Source organism: Anolis carolinensis, chromosome 5 (assembly GCF_035594765.1).
Source record: "Anolis carolinensis isolate JA03-04 chromosome 5, rAnoCar3.1.pri, whole genome shotgun sequence".
NCBI lineage: Eukaryota > Metazoa > Chordata > Lepidosauria > Squamata > Dactyloidae > Anolis > Anolis carolinensis.
The window spans coordinates 92,708,919-92,733,011 of NC_085845.1; the positions used below are offsets into that span (position 1 = coordinate 92,708,919).

General features: G+C 38.5%; 2 protein-coding genes across 5 annotated transcripts in view; one reads left to right on the top strand and one right to left on the bottom strand.

Moving 5' to 3' along the window:
• The window catches only part of tmem243 (transmembrane protein 243), a 38,663-nt gene extending 37,839 nt beyond the window's left edge, over positions 1-824 (top strand). For both annotated transcript variants that reach the window (XM_003227987.4, XM_062981811.1), the window contains exon 5: positions 138-824. In XM_003227987.4, the coding sequence (XP_003228035.1) occupies positions 138-260 (123 nt within the window). In that variant the 3' untranslated portion in view covers positions 261-824. The remainder of the gene's footprint in view (positions 1-137) is intronic.
• dmtf1 (cyclin D binding myb like transcription factor 1) overlaps positions 525-24,093 on the bottom strand; it is a 41,079-nt gene continuing 17,510 nt past the window's right edge. For 2 of the 3 annotated variants that reach the window (XM_003227988.3, XM_062981810.1), the window contains exons 6-17: positions 22,405-22,481; positions 21,008-21,165; positions 17,832-17,864; positions 17,262-17,371; positions 15,396-15,624; positions 13,922-14,073; positions 11,666-11,872; positions 9,001-9,086; positions 6,968-7,126; positions 4,492-4,878; positions 2,970-3,114; positions 525-1,785 (exon numbers count right to left, since the gene is read on the bottom strand). In XM_003227988.3, the coding sequence (XP_003228036.1) occupies positions 1,676-1,785; positions 2,970-3,114; positions 4,492-4,878; positions 6,968-7,126; positions 9,001-9,086; positions 11,666-11,872; positions 13,922-14,073; positions 15,396-15,624; positions 17,262-17,371; positions 17,832-17,864; positions 21,008-21,165; positions 22,405-22,481 (1,853 nt within the window). In that variant the 3' untranslated portion in view covers positions 525-1,675. The remainder of the gene's footprint in view (positions 1,786-2,969; positions 3,115-4,491; positions 4,879-6,967; positions 7,127-9,000; positions 9,087-11,665; positions 11,873-13,921; positions 14,074-15,395; positions 15,625-17,261; positions 17,372-17,831; positions 17,865-21,007; positions 21,166-22,404; positions 22,482-24,093) is intronic. The other variant, XM_008121461.2, reaches the window with a different exon arrangement.

A 24,093-nucleotide genomic window follows, 5' to 3' on the forward strand; every position in this document is an offset into this window, starting at 1 on the left:
GTTTTGCCAACAGTAAAGGGAGGTGAGGGAGGAAGGGTTCAGACATAACACATGGAGCACTAAGGTAGTATATGAAGTTTTGCCTCTGCTTGAAGAATTCATTTAACGCAGCTGTATGTGTTTTTTTCCCTTCCCAGATCTACTGGTATCGACAAGGAGACCTGGAGCCTAAATTTAGGAATCTAATTTACTACAGCTTGTTCTCTATTGTTATGTTATGTATATGTGCCAATCTCTACTTCCATGAAGTAGGGAAATGACTGATTCAGTATGGGCTAGAATGCGTCAAGATGGTTCTGGGCACTACGGTGAAAAACGCTCTCAGGATGGATAACTAATCCCAAGTCAAGAAGAATTCATCAGCGCAAGCATGGAACGGGTACTTGAGTCTTGATGTCGATGTATGCTTTCACAGCCCATGGTTGTGGTGGGGTGAACTATTGCCATATGACATGCCATCTCTGCTTTGGTGGGGCGGGGGAACAAAACTACTAGTGCACTTAATGAACATTCCAAATGTACACTTGTTTTTCAGAATGGCATGAGCTTTCTCCTTTTTGGGAAAAATGCATTTTTTATTACACTGTACAAAAACTGCAGCACTGCAAATGTCTGTACTACAGTATAAATAAAAAGGCATCCTACTGCTACAGAAGACAAAATAGGTTTCTCACTTGTATGAAACTGAACACAGTCATTTCTGTTCCCTCCTTAAACAAATGTTTTTGTTAACTACAGATTCATTTTCACATGAACAAACTCACAGACTGAAGACAGAACTGACTTCAGAAAGCTAATTACAGCAATAAATAGTTTTTTACATAGCCTTGTTGCATTCAATCATGTATCTGTCAAGTCACATTCTAAGTTCAACTTAGTGTCTCTGTCTACATCCCTCTTATGTGGGCAGAAGCAGAAACTTGTTCATCCTTGATCTTCTGCTATGGATGGTCCACAAAGTTACACTACCCACATGTGCTGCACTGCATTTATTGGGGAGCTGACTTTAGCTTCTGTAAAATAAGAGCTTCAACAAATATGGTCAAAAAACTTAAAATGTTAAACTTCTCTTAATTAAAAGTTTACCTGGAGTGAGCCTTTCACAGTTTTAAGCTTCTCTTCCTACGTTTGCTGTACTAGCATAAGGAGTAGAAGTCTAAAAATTATAGTACTATAATTCTTTATCTACCATCCGTTGCCAGCAACAGATTATTTAGATTGCAAATGTGAACGGAGCAGTATGTAATACTACTACATACACTGAAGTAACAGTTCTGGGAAAAAATAGCTTTTCTATTGCCATTCATTGGTTTTCATGGTTATTGCCGGACTATTACTTTGTCCTGCAACATGAAGATTAGTGCACAAAGCCAAAGAACGACTTCTCGCTTTGCAGACTGTCTACTGTATGTTGGTCCACAGCACAAAATTCCCTCATTGCCCAATTTGGTTGCTCTTCAAAGCAGCCTAAGAAGGGTTAGGGATCACTCTGCTGAAAGACAAAAACCTTGGCTTAGATAAGTTGTGCCTGTAATATGTTTCAAGCTTGAGATCAGCACACATTTCTGGCCAGGGTAAGTGGACTGAACGTGTTTTCTTTGGAAAGGTGGTCTAGGGGTTACAGACAGCTGTTTAATCTGACATCACTGTTGCACTAGAAAACCATGGCTTGCGTTTAGTGGCACCTAACCAAATCTTCAACATCCTTGGAGTCTTCAGAACCAGGACTATCAAGAGAAGAGTCAATCATATGGGAATTCTCTCCGTGGTGCTGTAATATAGGATCTGGAATGAGAAGGATATATAAAAATGGTTGCGAATTTGCAAAAATTCCAGCTGATGTAGCAGAATGATATCATATAAAAATGGTACAATCATTTTCTGGGCAACAGTAATAATTTTAAACTAAAAGGTACCATTCTACACAGGGTTTCATCTAGAACAGGGTTCTAAAATGTCACAGAGCCCTTTTAGAAGCAAGAGCTTCTCACTGAATCCCAAGAAATGTTTATATGTTATATTAAATCATATATATATCAGGCATGGGCAAACTTTTGGACACGGGTCAAATAGTGTTTTAAAATTTGACAGACGAGGCAGATGGATGAAGAGCATTTGTGTGAATGAATTGAAGAAAACATGAATGAATTCCTATGCACACTGCACATATTTCATTTGTAGTGCAAAAAAAAAAAGGAAAGAACATGAACAATTTTAACCAACATAAATTTAATATTTCGATGGAAGACCCAAGGGGCCATCCAGTTATCCCCCTTTTGCATGCAGGAAAAGCACAAATCAAAGCACCCCCTGAGTAGTGGGAGGAAAATAGGATTCTGGAAACAACAAAAGTGAGAGGAAAAGGGTCTGTGTGGCGAGGGAGCATGGGGGAAAAGGTCCATGCCTGGGAGGCCAGTGCTGCCACCGAGTGCCCTTAGAACTGGAGGAAAGAGGAGGAGGAGGAAAGCATAGAACCCTCAGTATGCCTCACGGAGCCCCAAGGGCTCTGAGGAGCATACTTTTAAGAACTGAGGATATAGAATGTCTCATTTCTTCTCATCTTGCATCAGATAGGCCACACTAATCAGGACTAAAAATATTAAAAATCGATTCATTTCCAGAAAAACCTTTGCTGCAAGTGCCTCACAGTCTTAAGACCAACCACTTCACCAAGATTGTTTTTAGGCTGGCCCCATGTTGCGGCTTCAAATAAGTTCAAAATAGAGAAATTTAGTTCTCCATGATTATTGGACCTGAATCTTTTTTTAAAAAACAACCACAAACCCTTTGATGTGGGTGATTAAATCAAACCTTTAGTGCCCTTGGATAAATTTATTAGTAACCCCAGTTCTACAAATAAGAGATCATATATGCCAAGGAGGGATAGGAGAAGACAGACAATACACACAACTAGTTTTAGGAAGGCCCTATCTGCGGTGCTTTGTCAAAGTTAGTTTCACCACAGTTACCTGTTAGTGTTGTTAAAGGCAAGACTGATTCGCTGTCTATATCATCTGACGTCTGGATAAAGCCACGGGGAGAAGGTACAATAAGGACAGTGTCATCCATGGTAGACTGTTCCACTTGTTCTTCTGTTGTGGGAGAACTGAGGCCCTGTTGTGACAAAACCAGTTTTTTTTCCAACTATGCATTAACTAGAAATGAGCTTTAAATGAAGTCCATAATCACAGAATGTATAATATTGGGTAGCATCCTGTTATTGAATTACAGAGGTGTAAGTCAGGTATACACCATCACAACTCACTTTTTAAGGTGTCACTAAGGTTAGGGTTCTCTACTGACTAGACAGTGACCAGAGTATCCCCCCAAACCTAGCCATTTTTGGAGGGATATAAGCTGACCACAGAGCAAGGACATTGTCAGTCTCACCCAATGCATCCAGCTATAGGAAAATGGCTGCCTGCTGCTCTCCACCAAACAAAGAGGAGTTGGTTTTGGCATACTGTGGCAGTAGAAAGATGAAGTTGAACAGAAGATTATTTTAGCAACGTCTCTTGATCCAGATCACAACCATATCTGCTCCAAACTTTAGAGTGCAAGCAGCAAATGGAAATTTAGTCCCTGCGGTGAGCTTTGTTTTTTATTTGTCAAGCTTGACAAACTGAACTACAGTAGTATTACATAACTTCTTGGCAATCTGAAATGGAAAAATGAAAGATCCATGTACATTCATCATTTCTCTTACCCTGAAGGAAATGTGTCACTGCTCTAATGTTTCAGCAAAACTGTAATGACGAGGTTTCAAATAATATGAGAATCAAACTAGACATAAGACAGATCCCTTCATTTCAAACACTTGTTAAATATCAGTGGGGAAAAATATTATCACCTGAAAGTAAGGGGAAAGTGAGGCCACATGTAGGCCTTTCTCCTGGCTGCTTCTGCAACCCTTGACCCTGCTAGATCTCCCAGAGTCTCCCGAAGCAACAAAGCACCTCTTAAATTGAGTTTAAAAGATGCTTTTAATATTAAAAAATAATATTTTTAGCCTCCAACCATTCCCATTTTTTTTGTTTAGCTTTTAAGTAATCCATGTGGCCTCCAGAGGTTCCCAAGACTAAAAAATGGCTTTGTGCCTTCTCTGGTTGATTCTCTCACACATTCTGTAGAATTACACACTCCTGATTACTCTGATTCATACTGGACATAGTTTTTAACAACTAAGGAAGCAGTAGGGTACTAGATAGTGTCAGGAAGGAAATGATTTCTGCTAAGGAAGACCAGTGGCCTGGGTTAACCACCAAACTGAACATTTACCCCTTTCTCAACAAGTACAACTGCATGGTACACATTTAGCACATTCATAGTTACAATATGTTTAGTGTATACTTAAAGATGTGTAATATGTTAAATATGACACTTGGGTCAGCCTCTGTAAGCAGAAAGTTTATATAGCTACTGCTATTTAACATGTGCTGAACTCAAACTGTGCACCTGGCGTCTTAAATGGCCATGTATGGCTTTCCTTACCTCAGAAACGTACGGTCCGGCCAAATCAGACTGACAATCCTGTCCATGTTTGAGGCCTGCACTCAAAATCTCTTCTCCCGCACTCACCATGACTCTGTCTAAGAGTTCAGTGCTAGTTCTGTCACCAAATTTAGAAATGTTGTCTTCACCATAAGTGGCCTGCTCTTCAACCGCCAACTTGGATTGATGGATGTCATCTGGAAAAGTGTCTGTTTCCAAAGACGTCGGAGTGCCCACTAGGTCAACTGGCTGAATGTCTGAATCAACAGTAAGTTCCTCCTGGGTTACTGATGAAGGTATCTCTTCAGCTGCAACAGTGCGAATTATGACACTTGGCGCATGGCACTGTACTGTGACATTGTCGCTTGTGTTCAGCAAGTGCTCTGGCTGCGGGAAATAGCCAGAATAATACGTAATTACCAAGGGGTGTTTACAGCTTCTACCTTGACTTATTTTATATCTGCAGCCCAAGTACGTTTACTTTTGTTTGAGATGAAGTGGGAAACTCTGTTCACCAAGACATTATTAAGAGTATAACCCCCATCATCCTTCATTGCTAGCATTACTACTTTGGGAAACATATTCTGTAAGGCAGTGGTTCGCAACTTTTGGGTCCCCAGATGTTTTGGTCTTCAACTCCCAGAAATCCCAACAGTTGGTAAACTTCCTGGGATTTCTGGGGACCCACAGGTTGAGAATCACTACTGTAAGGCAACACATTTTCACACAAAATTTAAAGGGATTCAAGTCCAGTGAGTACATTAAATAACAAAATGGTATTTGGAGATCTGGTTATTTCCACATATAAATTTAGTTCACAGTAAAAGATTAAATGCTATGTATTTTAATTATCTATATAAATAAAATTCACTATCTATCTATCTATCTATCTATCTATCTATCTATCTATCTATCTATCTACACTATCTATCCATCCGTCCATCTCTCTGTATATATTTTTCAAGATGGCTCCCACATCCAGAGAGCAGTGAAACACATACTCTCCATGACCAACTTTAAGTAGTGACTGGGCTTGGAGGGCAATGATAAAGGACGTTGGGAGTTATAGTTTACCCATCTGCGAAGTGCACTATGAACCCCACTGATGATGGAACAAAACTGACATACATACCCAACATGATCAACGACCAACTTTAAATACAGGTGGGATTTGGGGAGGACTTGACCGAGGTCGATGGGAGTTGTAGTTCACCCATGTTCTTATGCATTTACTAATGGACCAATTCATAAAATCCTTATAAAACACCCAATTCGGGCATTCCCAGGGACCTAAGCTAGTGTATAATAAAAACATGCCAGCAGCAGCAACAACAAAAACCCAAATAAGAGGCATTGAACGTACCACATAGCTACACTATAACAAAGTGTTTTTAGTGATGAGGTATACTGGAAAGAATGCACAAAGTTGGACGGGAAGGTATACATCCCAGTACGAGCTAGTGTCCCAGTATGCTTCTTTCTGCTCTGTTCTACACAACTTGTATAGTACAAATTTTTAGTAAGAATTTGGAAGTTTCAGGGCACAATATGCAGCTGCCTTGTGATTCCTGCAGAACAACTCTTTAGTCTTACAAAGTTCAGCAGCTACTGTCCACTCAGAAGAACAAGATGGCCTTACACAATGTTCATTCTAAAGGTCTGGACAGGAACAGATGGGTCATTATCAAGCATATGCATAAAGGTTTACAACATATGACCCTCTTATTTCAGAAATTCATTTCAAGTGTCAACCATATTTTAGGGTTATTTTTATCTTCTTAGTCCAAGTTTAATGGTATAAACATCAAATACTTTATTTTGGCATACTAATATACAAGAAGTTATTATTATGTTTATTTATATGCCACATTTTCTCTCCATACAGAGATTTAAAGTAAAGACAAAAGGAAAAAATCCAAAACAAAATAAATAATTGGATATCAAGTTACTCCAAAGTCTGCATTGCATTCTGAACCTTGTTATTTGTAAATAAAAAAGCTCAATCTTTGAATGTATGATTTTGCTTAATTTTCTGTAGGTAGTGGTATACATTGTATACATGTTTCTCAATAGAGAGTACATCGATCATCTCCAGTCTATTACCTATTTGAGATAAGATGCACCCAATTAATGAAATGTAATACTATTGCAACATCACCTAAAAGTTAAAGTGTTCTTTATATAGCCATATAGAATAACTAGAATGTCTAATGGTAAAATCATATTCTGCTATTCTTTAAAAATAAATTAAAAATTCAGTTGTTATAGGAATTAGATAATGTGTAAACTTGGGACGTGATCAAAAATATGAAAAATTATTTACTGCAGCAGAATTGTACTTGTAGCATTTGTCTTCCATTTCTAAATAAATCTGACTAAGTTTGAATGGTGTCAAATATTCTCAAAATATTGATTGACAAAAATTCCCTGTCCACCAGCTCTTTCCTTTTTCCATTTCCCTTTTATAGATACATACGGATAAGGCATGAACGATAATCTGGTCTGGGGAGGCTGGTGCAGTGGCAGCTGTGAGGGTCACTGTTGGACTGGTAGTGAGTGTCAAAGGCAGCCCCTGGTTGGCACTTGTTTGGAGTAAGTAAGTCCCTGGCGTTCCAGTGGGCTGCAGATGAAAAGACTGGCACAAGAGAGAATGAGATAAACATGATGGACTCAACAGACAGACTCCAACAAGAACTTCTAGAAGGACTCAGGTATCCCTTTTCTAAATATAGTATAATTGAAACCCTCTATTAAAACCTTAGAAATATAGAGTAATTGCCACACTACTATCACCATGCCTTTCCCACATAGACCACTCCAAGTTGTACAATGCCACATCTCTTGTTTATTACATTTCCCCCATTCTTCATCCAAGAATCTCAAGCTAGGAAAAATTGTACTTCTCCCACACCCACATGGACAAGACCAGGGTCATGATCATGGCTACTAGGTATTTAACAAAACTGAGTTCACTCAGTCCTAATTTGACATTACTTAGTTCACCCTCTGTGTGTATGTATTGGTTTTCAAGCTGCTTGCCAACTCAGGATACAATTCCCATGAATTTCATAGGCTTTGCTTAGACTCAGAGGTGTTTTTTCCAGTTGCTTCATCTGAAATATAGCCCACAGCACCTGGTATTTGTTGATGGTCTCCCATCCAAGTATTAACTAGAGTTGACTCTGTGGTGTTGTATGTTTTCCAGGTTATATGGCTATGTTCTAGCAGTATTTTCTCCTGACGTTTTCCCTGCATCTGTGCTGGAATCTTCAGAAGATCCTCTGAAGATGACAGCCACAGATGCAGGAGAAACATCAGGAGAAATTGCTTCTAGAACATGGTCACACAGTCCAGAAACCACACAACACCCCAGTGATTCTGACTGTGAAAGCCTTTGACAATACAGAGCTGACTCTGCTTACATCCAAAAGCAGATAGGATCTGGTCCCTTCAAGGCATGCAGAAGAGGAACTCATTCCTTATTGCCTAGGAGCTGACCTGTAGGGTAAGAGAAACTGGGAAAGATGAAATCCTTATGGGGACCAGAACTATGTTGCTCCTCTGCTCCTTTCTCCTATAATCTACAATAAATGGGGCACCAGCTTTAATGCAACTTGTGGTTGGTATGAAATTACAGGTTGTTTTAAGAAGGATCTCCTTCCCAGAAATAAAGTATGGTAGGGTAGGTCACATTCTGCCTTGCTTGGTATGTATATTTGTAAAAAGTTAAGTCAGAACAAATCTCTTAAGTAACAAAGTACTTAGATCGTAAGAAGTGCCTTTCTGGATCAGACCAAAGTCCACACAATGAATTTTAATCAGAAATCTTAACAATCCAGACACAATAGGCGGTTCATAAGAAATTGGCTGCTGATTCAGCTATTCTCTGACTGAGCTCTTTTGTATTTTCAATGCCCAATTCAACTCTTAATGAGTTTCAAGCAGTCTTTGGTAAGACTTGGCTTACACTCTGGCTGTCAACAACAAAGCGAAAATGAGATAAAATAAAAATAAAACATTTTCTGGTTCCTAAGTAATGTTCACATTTTCTTCTTACAATTTTTAAAACATGGAAGCACTCCCATAAGTGAAAAAAAATATGAAACAGGATCAGAATATATATGGGACATAAAAATGAGTCAGACTCTCGGAATTGAGAATTGGGGATGGGGAAGATGGTACAAGAAAATTTACCCATATGGAAAGCCTGGCAAGAACTATTACCTTAAAGGAGGAGCAAGAAATAAGCTCTTCTTCTTTGCTCAAGACAACTGCTTTCACCTCTCAGTTGTTAAGACAGGTCTAAGTCAATCTTCAAATACTTTGTTACAAAGATATGAAAAGTACATTGATTCTTAATGAATCTCTAAAGGAAGAGAACAGCTGATGTTTCCAGTTGAGACAATCCCCCCCAACTTCCAGATGATCTCATTTTAAAAATCCTGGTTTCAATTAAAAGAAGCAGACAAGTTAAGTATGGTACAATTATGTTAGTTTTATGGTACCTACTGGCAGAATCTCAAAGGTCTGCAGTGTCCCACTATTTAGTGTTATTGTCTCAGAGTCAACAGAAGCCGCAGGGGATTCAGCAGAAGCTATGGAAGAAAAAGGGAAAATTAACAAATCTTTTATATATGGAAGTGATAGAACATAAAGTAGAATTAGAATCATAGAATCATAGAATAGTAGAGTTGGAAGAGACCACATGGGCCATCTAGTCCAACCCCCTGCTAAGAAGCAGGAAATCGCATTCAAAGCACCCCCGACAGATGGCCATCCAGCCTCTGCTTAAAAGCCTCCAAGGAAGGAGCCTCCACCACGGCCCTGGGAAGAGAGTTCCACTGTCGAACAGCTCTCACAGTGAGGAAGTTCTTCCTGATGTTCAGGTGGAATCTCCTTTCCTGTAGTTTGAAGCCATTGTTCCATGTCCTAGTCTGCAGGGCAGCAGAAAACAAGCTTGCTCCCTCTTCCCTATGACTTCCCTTCACATATTTGTACATGGCTATCATGTCTCCTCTCAGCCTTCTCTTCTGCAGGCTAAACATGCCCAGCTCTTTAAGCCGCTCCTCATAGGGCTTGTTCTCCAGACCCTTGATCATTTGTCGCCCTCCTCTGGACGCTTTCCAGCTTGTCAACATCTCCCTTCAACTGTGGTGCCCAAAATTGGACACAGTATTCCAGGTGTGGTCTGACCAAGGCAGAATAGAGGGGGAGCATAACTTCCCTGGATCTAGACGCTATTCCCCTATTGATGCAGGCCAGAATCCCATTGGCTTTTTTAGCAGCCGCATCACATTGTTGGCTCATGTTTAACTTGTCCACGAGGACTCCAAGGTCTTTTTCGCACACACTGCTGTCAAGCCAGGCGTCCCCCATTCTGTATCTTTGATTTCCATTTTTTCTGCCGAAGTGATTGAACTATGCATGCTGCTGGACTATACTTCCAAGACAGCAAAGCAAGTAACATGGAAATTAAACCTGTAGATAAAGAAGTCACTATTCAAAATTGTACTGGAAAAAAATAAAATACTACTGTAAATTATACAGAAGGTGTAGCAGATAACAACATGCAAGAACTACACAGAAATAGATGAAAGTGTAAACTTTCTGCTAATATGTACAACACCATGAACATCTCATCTCAGAATAGGTTCACAATGGCAAAGTGAGAATTACATAAACCATGAAATTAGTTGAATAATATCATAATAATATCATAAATCAGCTTTATCCCTCTTAAAAGAGACACAAAATGGCTAACAATAGTAAAAACAATGCAATATACAATTGAAAACCTAAAAAATATATGAAGACTAAAATTAAATACTGAAATTATTAAAAACAAATTGCAGACTATATGGATATAATTTAAAGTGTCCTGAAAAGGGGGAAAGGATACGAACTTTTCCTAAAATTCCAACACTTTTTTGATTAGAGAAATTCACCACAGCATGTGAGATATCAATTATTTCTATTGCTATTGGTGCCATTTAGGAATTGAAAGGAAGCAGTGGTAAAATTCAAGGTATGATTAAGGCACTGAGGGGATGGCAGGAACAACTCTCACAAAAATGACACAAAATGAATGAAGCTACAGAACACTTTACAGACCACATAAGTATATAATACGTACAGCAAATAGGAGTAAGTGGACACAAATCTAGAATGGGGCTTCTTAGCCTTTTCCCGCTCATAACCCCTTTCTGCCCAAGGAATTTTCATGTGACCCCAGGTATATAGGAATATAAAATAGGTATGAAAATAAAACATTAATGGTAACAAATCAGCATTTGCAAGGCTCGATAAACAGGCTGATTTTCCTTCGTGTGGAAACTAACTGAAGTATTTTCTGCAGAGTCAACAGCAAACACCGCACCTTGTTGCTAACCGATTGATATAAATATCAAGGTGACATTCAGATTTTTATTGTTGCCCAACATTGAGCTAAGGGAACCTACAGTATAAGAAGCAGTGATCTAGAAGTTATCTTTACCAGCAGTAGCAGTAAAAAGACTTTATTAGAAGTTGGAAGAATTCAAAGCACACGAAACCCTTCTTACGGTGTATGTACTGAGTAGAGGCATGTATATGCACATATGGAGAAGGAGGAAGCTATATGTCTTTCTGATCTCTTATGTCAGAGGTGGCCAACAAGGAATGGCTAGGAGGCTACGTGAGTCCCCAAATAGAACTTTGAGGGCCACCTTCTTGCAAATAAATCAAACATTTTTTGCTTCCACTGATGGATATTGGCATAATCACTGAAAAAATGTGCATAATTCCACCACAATACATTTTGGGTGGCATTTTTCTTACTGTTGTTGTGTGCCTTCAAGTTGTTTTTGACTTATGGCAACTCTAGGACAAATCTATGACAGGGTTTTTAGAGGCTAAGAGTGAGTCTCTTGTTCAAGGTCATGCAGTGAGTTTTCATGGCTGAGTGGGGATTCAACTATATTTTCAAGAGTTGTAGTTCAGTTCTCGAACCAACCTAGCTCCACCATTGTATAATGCATAATCTGTGTGCAAGACACAGGAAACACACATGCGCATGGAAGAAGTGTACTTTTTGCCACTCCCAAATGCAGATTCTCAGATTTCTAGATGCCAGGGAGCCCCTTGATTGTAAGATGGGTGATAGTGGAGCAACAAGTCAGGAACTTCAGCCACTTACAGACATGTGTAATCTGGACTGGAATCTGTAATGCTGCCATGGGCCCCGTGGAATGGCTTGAATTCTCATCCAGACGTGCCACTCGAATCTGCAGATGCTGAACTCCAGAACCAGAATGATTGCTTGGCAAGGATTTATTTTCTGAAAGCTGGTGCCCTGGAGTGTTTTTTTGGCTTTCATGAAGCTGTTTCAGACCTTTTATAAGAACTAAAAACAAACAAGCATGTTGGAGATATACAAATAAAGAGAAAATCTTCTGCATTATAAAATTGTTTTCACCATTTATTTTCCTGTCCCACAATGTAAGGTCACAGTTAAAAATCACAATTTTTTTTGTTTAAATACTTTCTTGGTCACCACTGGCATCTTTGGTGGTGGACAAGAAGGAATAAACTACCACATGGATCACATTTACTATTGTGAGCTGCCCTGAGTTCCTTCGGGAAGAGGCAGGATAATAATAATAATAATAATAATAATAATAATAATAATAATAATAATAATAATAATATCATACAAACCGATAAAGGAATAAAATGTTTCTTTTTTCACTGCAGGTTCTCTCTAATTGATGATTCTTTAGATATGCCTAGGTGTTTATTTATGTGCCACCATGTCCTGACCTTTATGATCCCAATGCAATACAATACTAATAATAATACAATACAATAATATTAATTATATATTATTTATTACATGTAATATTACTCGTAATATTACAGTATAGTGGTGTCGTGTAATATGCTGGTATATAGTGCTAGTGTTGTGCTGTGCTAGTGATATAATACACTGTATGTAAATATTATTTGTAAGCCGCTCTGAGTCCCCTTCGGGGTGAGAAGGGCGAGATATAAATGTAGTAAATAAATAAATAAAATAAATAATCGGTGAATCTAAGGGGTGATCTGAAATGGAAGGTTTGCTTGTGCAACAAAAGGTTACAATGACATGCTGCAATTGAATGCAGGCCTCCACAAATGAGAAAGGCAGTATGGCTAGTCTTCCATATCCATGGATTCTGCATACACGGATTCAACCATCCATGACTTGATTTTGCCACTTTGCATAAGGGACACCATTTTACTATGCCTTTGTATATAACAGGACTTGAACATTCATGAAATTTAGCATCCATGGGATTCCTGGAACCAAACCCAAGTGGATACCAAAGACTCATATATATAAATGAACAAATAATGAATGAACGAATGAATCTTGGAAGGGAACCTCACTAATTAGATAGAAGAATAATAGTGTATAACTGCATGAGTTATTTACAACTCTTGTCTGTACTTTATCATGCATCTCTACTGCTCTCTTTCCTGTTACATGAAGAGAGAGAGAGTAGTTAAGAGACACATCTCATCTCTGCAATAAATTTACTAGCTGGCCTTGGGGAAACTTTTTTGTTCAGTCCCAGCTCTGCCAAATAAGCATAATATGATAAATACACAAGCAGGATGCAAGGGAAACCATATCATCCCACTGCTATTTCCCAACATGCTGGGATCCTGAGACATGCTGCCTCTGATCCTGGAAGGGACACACAACCATTATGGCCAGTAGCCATCATAGTGGTAAGTGGTGTAGCGGTTTGAATGTTGGCACAAAATTACAGGAGACCAGGATCTGAATCTCTGCTCAGCCATGGAAAGCTATTTGGTGACCTTGAGCAGGTCACACTCTCCGATCCTTAGAAGAAAACAATGGCAAACCCTTCTAAATAAATATTGCCTAAAAGACTCTATGATAGAGTTGCCATGGTTCATCAGCTTGATGGCACATAGTGACAATGACTGGTAGTCTCTGATAGCCTTGTGACAGTGAATTACATACTGTTTCAGTGTGCCTTGTCTGAAGAAACAATTCCCTCTTCGGACAATCCAAAGAAAAGCTAGCAGTTTTTCTTTTTTCTTTTCTTTCTTTTTTGCCCAACCAATACAGGAAGGACAATACAGGTAAAGCACAACTCCGGAAAAGCAGAAATAAAAGTGTTCCTTTATTCTGAGGACAGGATTAAGGTACCCATACGGAAGAGTTATTCTGATTTCTAAATCACTGTGAATTAAATCGCAATGCAATGTACAATTGGTAGAGCGTCATAGGTTACCAGTGCCCCAGATCTGGCAGTTTTAAAATATGTTCTGGTTTGAAAACATCAGGATATAAACTGTGATATGGACCGTAATGCAGAGATTTTAAACAAGTATTCAAAGCTTCTGAGAATTACAACATATAGAACCCTCAACACTTTACCAGGAAATGAAACCTCTTTGTGGTTCGCAATCTGCCTCTTGATTGTCCACCATTTACTGCGAAGCCATTGTGGGGAACGCACGCTGCTCCAGCCTTCAGCCAGAAGGTCCCAATTGATGTCATTTTCATCAAACACTTCTAGCTCTGCTATTCTGGCAGGATTACAGAGAGAAAGTAGGATGTCAGACGATCCATCTTGTTCAGAAGGAATGTTCATTATTACAATGAATGAAAAAGTCTTCCTTGTAGGGCTTACTAGTTTCCCACACTATTCTCAGTTGAATTCTCTAAACTTTGAATTTGTTTTTAATGATTTTTAACTGGGAATTTTTTAATACTGTTTATATTTAATCCTTTTAAATGTTCATATATTTCTATATTTTAAATGGTTATGCTGATGATTTTATGTTAAGTCGCTTTGAGTCTCTTTTGGGGGAGATAAAGTGGGATATAAATAAATAAATAAATACAATAATAACAACAACAACAACAACAATAATAATAATAATAATATGTTGTTGTCTTTAAAAAACTTATCTTGGTTTTTTTGAGGAATATGTCACTTCACAGCATCATTCCATTCAGCCTCCAATGGAAAGAGGATCTACCCAAAACTAATGATATAGGATTATGATCCAACAAAGTTTTGAGTAAAATCCCCCTTTTCAGTATCTGGCCCCTTATAGGCTTTGAGATCAAATACTTATACATTCCGGAATGGGACTGATACCTTTTTTTTGGGGGGGGGGGAGTGAAGTCCACAACCTTTCCTATTTCAACTGCCATGGATTTACTAATCCTAAATTATCCAGTAAATTGAAAAAATTGAAATGGGAGTTTACCCCATTTCAGCTTAATATTTTGGTTGATTATTCAGAAGGAATGTCACATTGCTTTTGTTCTCATTGGTTTGTAAGTCTGAAAAGCTATGTTGTTTGGGACACATCAATGTACAATTAGTAACATATGGTCTCAAGAAGGAGTAGGAAGGTGAGTAGGAAGGAAACAAGTCCTGTCAGCATAGAAGTCTGATGTCTGGACAAGGCTTCATGAATAAGTTACCCAATACTCAGGACTGTAACCTACTGGTAGGCTGAAGTAGGAAAGATTACTTTTTCTGGATTGAAACTCCCAGAAACACTTTCAGAGCATTGCTTAGAGATTTAGGAAAATAAATTTTCCAATATAAAGTGGACTGTATTCAGGTATCCAATTCTGATGCACCTTCTTAGTGTAGATAAGTGGATTCACCTTGATAACATTATGCAAGCACTAAAATTCAATATGCAAACCAAATTGGCCAACACAAGAACATTTAACTATGAATAATCTGAGAATCAAAATACCTAAACATAGCAGCTTTTGGGGGAACATTTCCATAGCTATTGCAATAACTGAAAATCTAAAATAAAAGATACTTTCATGCCCACTCTCCATCTAAATGCAAATTGTTTCCTAGAAAGGGAGCACAAACCTAAGGATGAGGTTTATTTCATCCTCCTTAGTCCATTCAGTGCCCCCACTTTGTTTCCAGTTTAGATAGTTGAGCCATTTGGAGCGGCACTGCTTTTCAGACCGTGTCCCAACTCGTTCTGCCACAGCAGCCCAAGATACGCCTTGTGTGACAATGTCACCAGGTTCTGTACTAGTTAATTCATGTACCACTTCGGCAAGTCTCTTTTCTTCTTCTTCTGTCCATTTGCCTGAAATTATAGAAAGGAAGGAAGGAAGTAAAGAATATGCATGTAATACATGCCACTGAAGAGAGGTGTGGTGCTGTTAAAACTTAGGATTAATGTGCCTAGGTATCTTGAGTGCTCCCCTTATCCTCTATAGTGGAACTTCAAAGATTGTCCCAACTTAAGAGCATTTTTAATTAAGAGCCATACCTTGGCCCCAGATTGGCTTTGACATACAAGCCGCCTTTTGAGTTAAGTGCCAGAGGGAGTGCTGCCGTGAGAGGACAGGGCTTTTGGGCTTCAAAGGAGCAGCCTCCGTGCCCCGCACTCTTGCCCACTTTGAGAGATTGCTGTCCGCTTTGCTCTTGTCCGGTTTGAGGAACTTTGGATTAGTTGATTTTGTGTGGTTTTTATTCCTAGTATGTTTGGCTTCATGAAGAGAGGGAGAGAGAGAGCAAGAGAGGGAGAGAGGCTGGAATAAGTACAGTATGAAGAAAACAATGCTTTTGCCTCTTCCCTTTGGGCTTCCTTGCCACAGCTTTGTGCTTCTACCATTTTAAAGTTGATTTTTCTTTTTTATTGTTCCACATGAATGTGCATTTATACATTATTTGTAACTTATAAAGTACATTTTCTTATTTAAAATCACGTAATAAATATGGGGGAGGAGTTGGGGGGCTGGAATAATAGCATTTCTATGGGAAAATTCACTTTAAGATAAGAGTATTCTGAGTTAAGAGCACAGTCACAGAATACATTAAGTCAAGGTATCACTGTATTTTCAGTTGGCCCCAAATCCATAAATTGAACCATTTGTGGCTTGATTGAACTTTTTTTTTAAGTTCTAAAAAGCAAATGTTGATTTTGCCATTTTATATAAAAGACATCATTTTACTAGACTACTGTATACAATGCGACTTCAGCTTCCATGAATTTTGGTATCCATGGAAGGTCCTGCAGATACAACAGGCCCACTGTATTTATTTTTCTTTCAGTCTTTTTTCTGCCTCTACAAGTTTGATGCAACTCTGATCAGTCCCAGACTAGCCCAAAGAAGCTGTCAGAGAAAATATAAATTCTGATAAGTCTGAGACATAGGGTGTGCCAGATGTTTCCTGTATCATGAGACATAATTTTCCCCACTTTTAGACATACTGGCATGATTTACTAGCACATGAAGGCAAGAACTGTTTATGACAGAGTGTTTATGTTTATGTGTTTATGACAGAGAAATTTTAGTAATAATAACCATGCTACCACAAAGGCACCAAACACTCATCTGAAAAGATGCGTGGACAGCTCCCCAAACAAAGACTCAATCCACTGAATTTTGGAGAAAATAAAGCAAGGACTACTTGGGATTATTACATAGAGAACAGGGAAGATAAAGAATATGTGGAACTTTCTCCCAGTACTGAAAAACATATATTGTAATCTCTCTCAGCCTTCCAGTCCATAAAAGGCTAATGAAGAAGTTTTATCACCTTAATGCATAACTTCTATGACAAATATGCAATTTGAAAATTAATCTGAGTGGCATGGTGCTGAAAGTTAAATATCTATTATTAAACCAAATCTATGTGCCAATGAAACTTTTTAAACTGAGAAAACTACCAGCATACCAAGACTTTTTTCTTTGTCAATTATTGTAATATTTATACCTGTATTGCACGTGTCCTTCATTAGCCTGCATCGGTCTTTTACTGAAGAAGCACTTCTTCCAAGAGCTGCTCCTATAGTTGCCCAGTCATTGCCATGCTTTATCCTTAACCTAAATGGAAGGTGGTGGTACTGGTTAGTATTGGCCATAAGTGCATTGTCAAACACTAAACAAACTGTTTCTTTATGCATTAGAGAATGGGGACAGCCCAATTGATCCATCCATTTTCCCCCTTTTTTAGGCGTCATGATGAGTATTCGACTTATTTCACAGGTACACAATAAGCTTTTGCTCTTCAGAGTTTACCATGTGTTTCAGGAGCAAGGAAGAACTCTTCCTCCCTGAAAATCCCAGTTTTTACTGAAGCCTTGTTTCCACAGGCATGCAACTATCTTATTTACATGTTTTTGGCTAACAATTAAATATTGCTTTTGATTTTCATAAGGAATGGAGGAAGGAAGGAAGGAAAATGCTTTAGCTGTCAATCGCTGATGGAAAGGACTTCTCAGGAAGGATCTTAAAGTTCTTCTGAACTGTTTACAAGATCAAATTTAAAAAATATATAACTTACTCCTTGAGTTTTTCAATTTCATCAGGAGTGTACCTGTGAAACACGAAAACACCAAGTTTAATTAGCACACAATATATATGATTTCCCCCCCAAAATTTTTGACTTTACATTTCTGAGCATGAATGCTAATCCACATGATACTATTCAAAGGGAGTAAAATGATTGTGGTTTTCTGAATGAAGTGAAATGTGATCTTTTTGGAGTGTTGTGTGTTTTCTGGGCTGTATGGCTGTGTTTTAGCAACATTTTCTCCTGATGGCCATACAAGCTGGAAACCACACAACACTCCAGTGATTCCGGCCTTGAAAGCCTTTGAGAATACAGTGATATTTCTATTTATTATGCCTTACTATATTTATGTAGTCAACCAATAACATGTAGTGGCTGGAAAAAACCAGAAGGAACACAATGTGTGCAAATATGATGTAAGAACAGAGAGGGGGGAAAAAATCAAAGGCACTAACATACAAACAAGAAACTTTTTTTTGAATTAGAAAAACACAATATATTTTAAAAGGAAATTACAGATTGAACATATTGGCCAAGATCTGGCATTAAGATAGTAGAGCTTAAAGTTTTAGGTAGAATTCTTTTTAGGTAGAATTCAGGCAGTAAAACGCCTTTCCTCATATGGTAGAGGCATCTGGATGAAGGAACAAACTCCAAAGGTCTGAATTATTCAATTCTATGTGTATATTATTTGTATTTGCAACAGGCTCCTGTTGACAGATCTCTAAACTCTAGCAGGGAAAAATAGATCCCACAAGTCTGAAGTCTTGTCAAACCCTGTATCAGTTGTTTAGAATTATCACTTCCTATTAGTCTCATGTTAAGTGGAATAAAGAATCAAACATTACAGTTCTTCAGTAAATGCCCTTTAATGACAAATACACAATACAATTACTTGTCAATGTGGTCTACAAGTCAAAGTTCATATTGTTGTCATTATAGAAGAATGTTCATATGTGTAGAATGTAGTTATGGCCATGAGTTTGGATCAGTATACAAAGGGGTCTTGCAGTACTTTTCAGACTGAGAGAAAGAACACGATAGCATAAGCTTTCATAGACTTCACTCTACTTTATCAATGCATCTGATGAAGTAGACTTAAACCCATGAAAGCTCATGCTACCAACCCCTTTCAGTTAGTCTCAGAAGTTCATCTGGATGTGGATTTATATATACATACAGGTTTTCTCACCAATCCTTGTTTCTACAACAAGCCAAATTTTTCAAAATCAAATTCTCACAGGGACAGACAGTGAGTGAGGTGAAATCTTCTGAACAGGGGAACAGACAGCAAAACAAATACAACAGGTGTGTTAAACCTTCTCTATGCGATCCAAAGATTATGTATCTATATATTTGGTTGTAGTTACACTTCAAAAATGTACCTGTTCCGATTTACAAATAAATTCAACTTAAGAACAAATCTACAAAACCTATCTTGTTCGTAACTTGGGGACTGTATGTAGTTTTGCATCCACATGTGGATTTACTAGGCTTGACCGATCCACGTAAAAATTGATTCTAAACTCGCTTCAAAAGTAGGGGGCGCTAGCATTTCGTTTCTGATGTCATTTCCGAATTTTGCCCTCAAAATTTTTCGAAATTTAACGAAAATTCGTTAGTTTCAAAAGTAATTCGTTAATGGCGGACGCACATGCACTGTGGCCCAAAACAGCCCAGGAAGGGGGGGGAGTAAGATACCCAGCCAATGTGCACTTACTGCACTAATGTGCAAGAAAATAAAAGGGAAAAATACAGCCTCCCCTTTGCCCAAGTTCTATTTGTGTGGATTATGGGAATTACACCGTTTGCCAGACTTTGCAAGCATTGATAGGAGTAAGATACCCAGCCAATGTGCACTTACTGCACTAATGTGCAAGAAAATAAAAGGGAAAAATACAGCCTCCCCTTTGCCCAAGTTCTATTTGTGTGGATTATGGGAATTGCACCGTTTGCCAGACTTTGCAAGCATTGATAAGCTTAAGAGAGCCAGCCATTTGTGCAGTGCAAGAAAATAAAAGGGCTACAGAAGTGATTTTTTATCTGTGGCTCTTGAAATTATCTCCAGTGTTGTATTCATGTTACTTGCTGTGTACTCATTACAAGTAGTTCTGCTGGTACTGAAGGATGAGCTAGTGAGAAAGAAACCCTCTCTCTCCAGATCCCCGGGCCGAATGAGCCACGAGGCTCCCTGCAGTTTTCATTCAGGACGTACAAGCCCCTCCCCTGAGCTAAACGTGCTCTCCGATTGGCCACAAGGTGGAAACAACATGCTAGGTTGCCCCAGTGCACTGAAACAAGTTTGGGTGATTTGCAAATGCTTGCTTACCTAACAAAAAAAACGACATCAGAAAAATTGCCTATCGCGGTTCGAAACCGCGGGATCCACACGACGGGATAATGCGATTCGAATATCGCTTCAAAAGCGACAAAACAAACGAATTACTAACGATAAACGGGGAAATCGAATTTTTTGAGCAAGCCTGGGATTTACACACAGTTTTAGAAAAAGGTGCAATAATAATTTGACAATGCTAATTTATCTAAATGTTACAAAAAAGGGGGGAAGGAAGCTCATTTTTGTTCTCTGCATTGTACAAGTTATCCCACTTTAAAAGATGAGAGAGGCCTGTAATTGACATCATAGGTGGACCTCAACTATGAGAGACAACATGAAAAAACACATCCAGAAAATCACCTTGTCTGATTTTTCACAAATTTATTTGCAAATTATGATGGAAAATAAGTATGTCAATTACAGGCCTCTCTCATCTTTTTAAGTGGGATAACTTGTACAACTGGTATCTGACTAAATACTTTCCCCCCCCCACTGTATAGTGTAGACTTGAGATTGCATAATGTCCTATATGCAATAGTGATGGCGGGTGAGTAGGTCTTACTCCCATGCCCCAACACAAGAAGAGTTCAAGAATCTATGGAGGTTCTCTCCATTTCCTAGTATTGGGAATCTGAATCATGGTTGCATAATTATTCCAAGCTGTTTGTAAAACGTGTTCCCCTTTCACATCATGCTAAGTACATCCCCATCTCCCAAGTTTATTTCCCACCTTGGGCCTTGATTTAATCACAGTGCTATGATTTAAGAGAAGCATTTGACCATTCATACCCTAAATCATACCGTTTGGGTCAAACGTTAGGGTTCATACTTGCCAACGTGATTTCGGTCATCATACATGCGCAGCACCCGTCTATAAACAGCAAAGAGAGGCCGGTTCAGACCCCATGCAATGGTCCTGTAGAAATCTTTTCTTTCATCTTTTGACATCTCAAAGATGATTTCAGTGGCATCTTTTATTCCACGTGCCTAGTCACATTAAGATTTGGATGACACTTAGTTACCCAATATTTTAAAACGAATACAAGCTGGCACTTTATCAACAAGTGAGGGTTCTGTAGTGCAATATTACGCACAATGTGGAAAACACTGCTCTGCCAATGGGATTTGGTAAACAATACTGTTATATTTTATTATTACCTTTTCAATATGGATGCACTTGATGATGATTTCAAAAATCCCATTGTTGTTGTGTGTCTTTAAATAGGGTCGAATTTATGACAACCCCATCAAGTTTCCTTGGCAAGATTTGTTCTGAAGGGGTTTGTCTTTGCACTCTCTCATCTGAGAGAGTATAACTTGCCAATGTTATCCAGTAGGTTTCCAGGGCCAAGAAGAGACTTGAACCCCAGTCTCCTAGAGCCAGTGTGGCACAGTGATCATAACGTTGGACTCTAACTCTGGAAAATAGGGTTCAAATATCTACTTGGTGATTTTAACCCAGTGAGTGACCTTGGGGGAGTTACATACTCTTAGAAACCTTCAATCAATCAATCAATAGTGCAGTGGCTTGGTCTATGGTATATTCACTATATCCTTGGAGCCAACACAGCAGATGGAAAGTTTCTTTAACCTTTCTCTATTACTATCCATCATCTGCACCGGTTAATCTCTATTTTATTAAATAGTAATTTAATCCTTTACACCAGGCATGTCAAAGTCCAGACCGGGAGCCAATTGTGGCCCTTGTTCAAATTTCAACTGGCCCTCTGTCCCTCCCTCCCTTTCTTCATTTCTTGCTCCCTTTTTGGGGATCAGAGCCCCAGAAAAGGTGGGCTCCTTGGGAGGAGAGAAAGAGAGATGCCAGCCTCTTGTGTCCCTTCACCCAGATCAAGTGTTGCCTTCTCCTTGGGTGGCTCTGGCCTCGGGCATCCCATTCCAGTGGCCCCTTCTGTCTCTCTCTCTCTCTCTCTCTCTCTCTCTCTCTCTCTCTCTCTATCTAACTTTTTATCTATTTCTTTGCAAAGGAAAGCTCTCCAATTGTCCTACTTGCCACATATGATCCATGCCAAGAACAGAAATAGGCAAAGTGTGACCATCCAGATGCTGCTGAACAACATTCTTTGCCACTGGATATATTGACTATGACTGATGAGAGCTGCAATCCAACAATTTCTAGAGGGCCATATTTTGCCCACCCTGATCGAGAATGCATGACACAGAAAAGATTAGTCACTTAACCAGCAGACTAATTGACTGCAAACAAACCTTTAAATAACGTTCAATGTTGCTCATCAAAATGTCAATTTCTTCTTTTGACCACATTCCTTGCTTCCATTTATGACCTTAAAAAGTGAAGAAGAGACTGTCACACAAACAACACATCACTAGTAGAGAAAATTAAGGAGAATAATTAGCTCTCCCACAGAAAACAGGAACCAGAGTTTCATTGCTAATAGAGATAGAAATTACCAAAAGGTTAATTGAAGCGAAAGCAATTACACAACATAATGATCCCTACTGTTTCCCAAGCAAATGCCATGTTGAATGACTGTATGTGCTTGTGATGTAACACACATTTATCTGTGGGCTAACCACATACACAATATCTTCAGCAAATTAAATATTAAATGTATATATTTGGCATAGATGTCTAGTGTCATAAAACTGCTCAGAGACTGTTCAGTAAAGAATGAACACTTTGGTGTTGTAGAGAAAGAGAATACCAACTTTTACAATGCTCAAAAAAGGTCATAAGCAAAACTAAGGCCCCTTTTACACAACTGTATAAAATCCACGTTATTTGTTGTGAACTGGATTATATGACAGTGTAGACTAAAATAATCCAGTTCAAATCAGATAATGTGGATTTCTGCTTTGATAACCTGGATTATCTGGCAGTGTAGAAAGGGCCTAAGTGAAACTTACAGTGTATATTTCCCTAACAAGACACCAACCTTAATATGTTTTCTGTGAGTTGTTTTAACAAATATCAGTACTGTGTACACTTTTTGTAATGTCTTTTGTTTGACCTTATATCATCAATGTTTATAATGGCATATTGTATAGTGTGCAACCTGTTCATACAGGTTAAATATTCTTACACAAAATGCTTAGGATCAGAAGTATTTGGACTTTGGAATGTTTGCAAATATTGATACCTAATTAGATATCTTAGAGATGGGATCTAAATTGAAACATGGTAATTTTTATATGCAGTATTTAAAAAATGTGTGTATGAAACCAAGAGCCTTATCACACTTCTCCTTTCTGTCATGTTATTCAGTTTGAAATCGGTTCCAGTCAGTAAGTTGCCCTTGCCACATTTGCACTTTGCACTGCATAGCTTGATGAATAATGCATTACTGGCATCATTACCGGCTACCGTACTCTGCCTTTTGTTTCATGGTTGATTTATCTTTTTTAAAAAAAATGTAGCTGTTCTAGCACTATGACGGCAAAACGATATGACAGTAGCACATGCTATCACTTTACAATGCTATAAGAACAAATCATAATAATAAATCAGAAAAGGGACGGGGTCTGGAGGTATCCTGCTAGAGATTTCCTTTGTAATCTTTGATGGAAGAATGACCTGGCAATACTCACAGTGTGCTTACTAATGGCTCGTTCACAAAATAAAGCACTCTGAAATATTTTTAACTAAACTGGCTACAGAATTGATGTGAAGGGGGGGTATTAACAGATTTTTTTTCCAGTATGAGGGAAAGAAACACATTTTCAATTACCATGCAATGCAGCAATGCTTTGAAAGCTATGATGTCTAATAATAATAATAATAATAATAATAATAATAATTATTATTATTATTATTATTTCTTACCAGCCTCTCCTCATGGCTCAAAGTGAGCCACAGAACATGATACATCTGAGGCACAAGCAGGACTAATACTTATCTATAAAAACATGATGTAACAACATTACAGGTTTATGCAC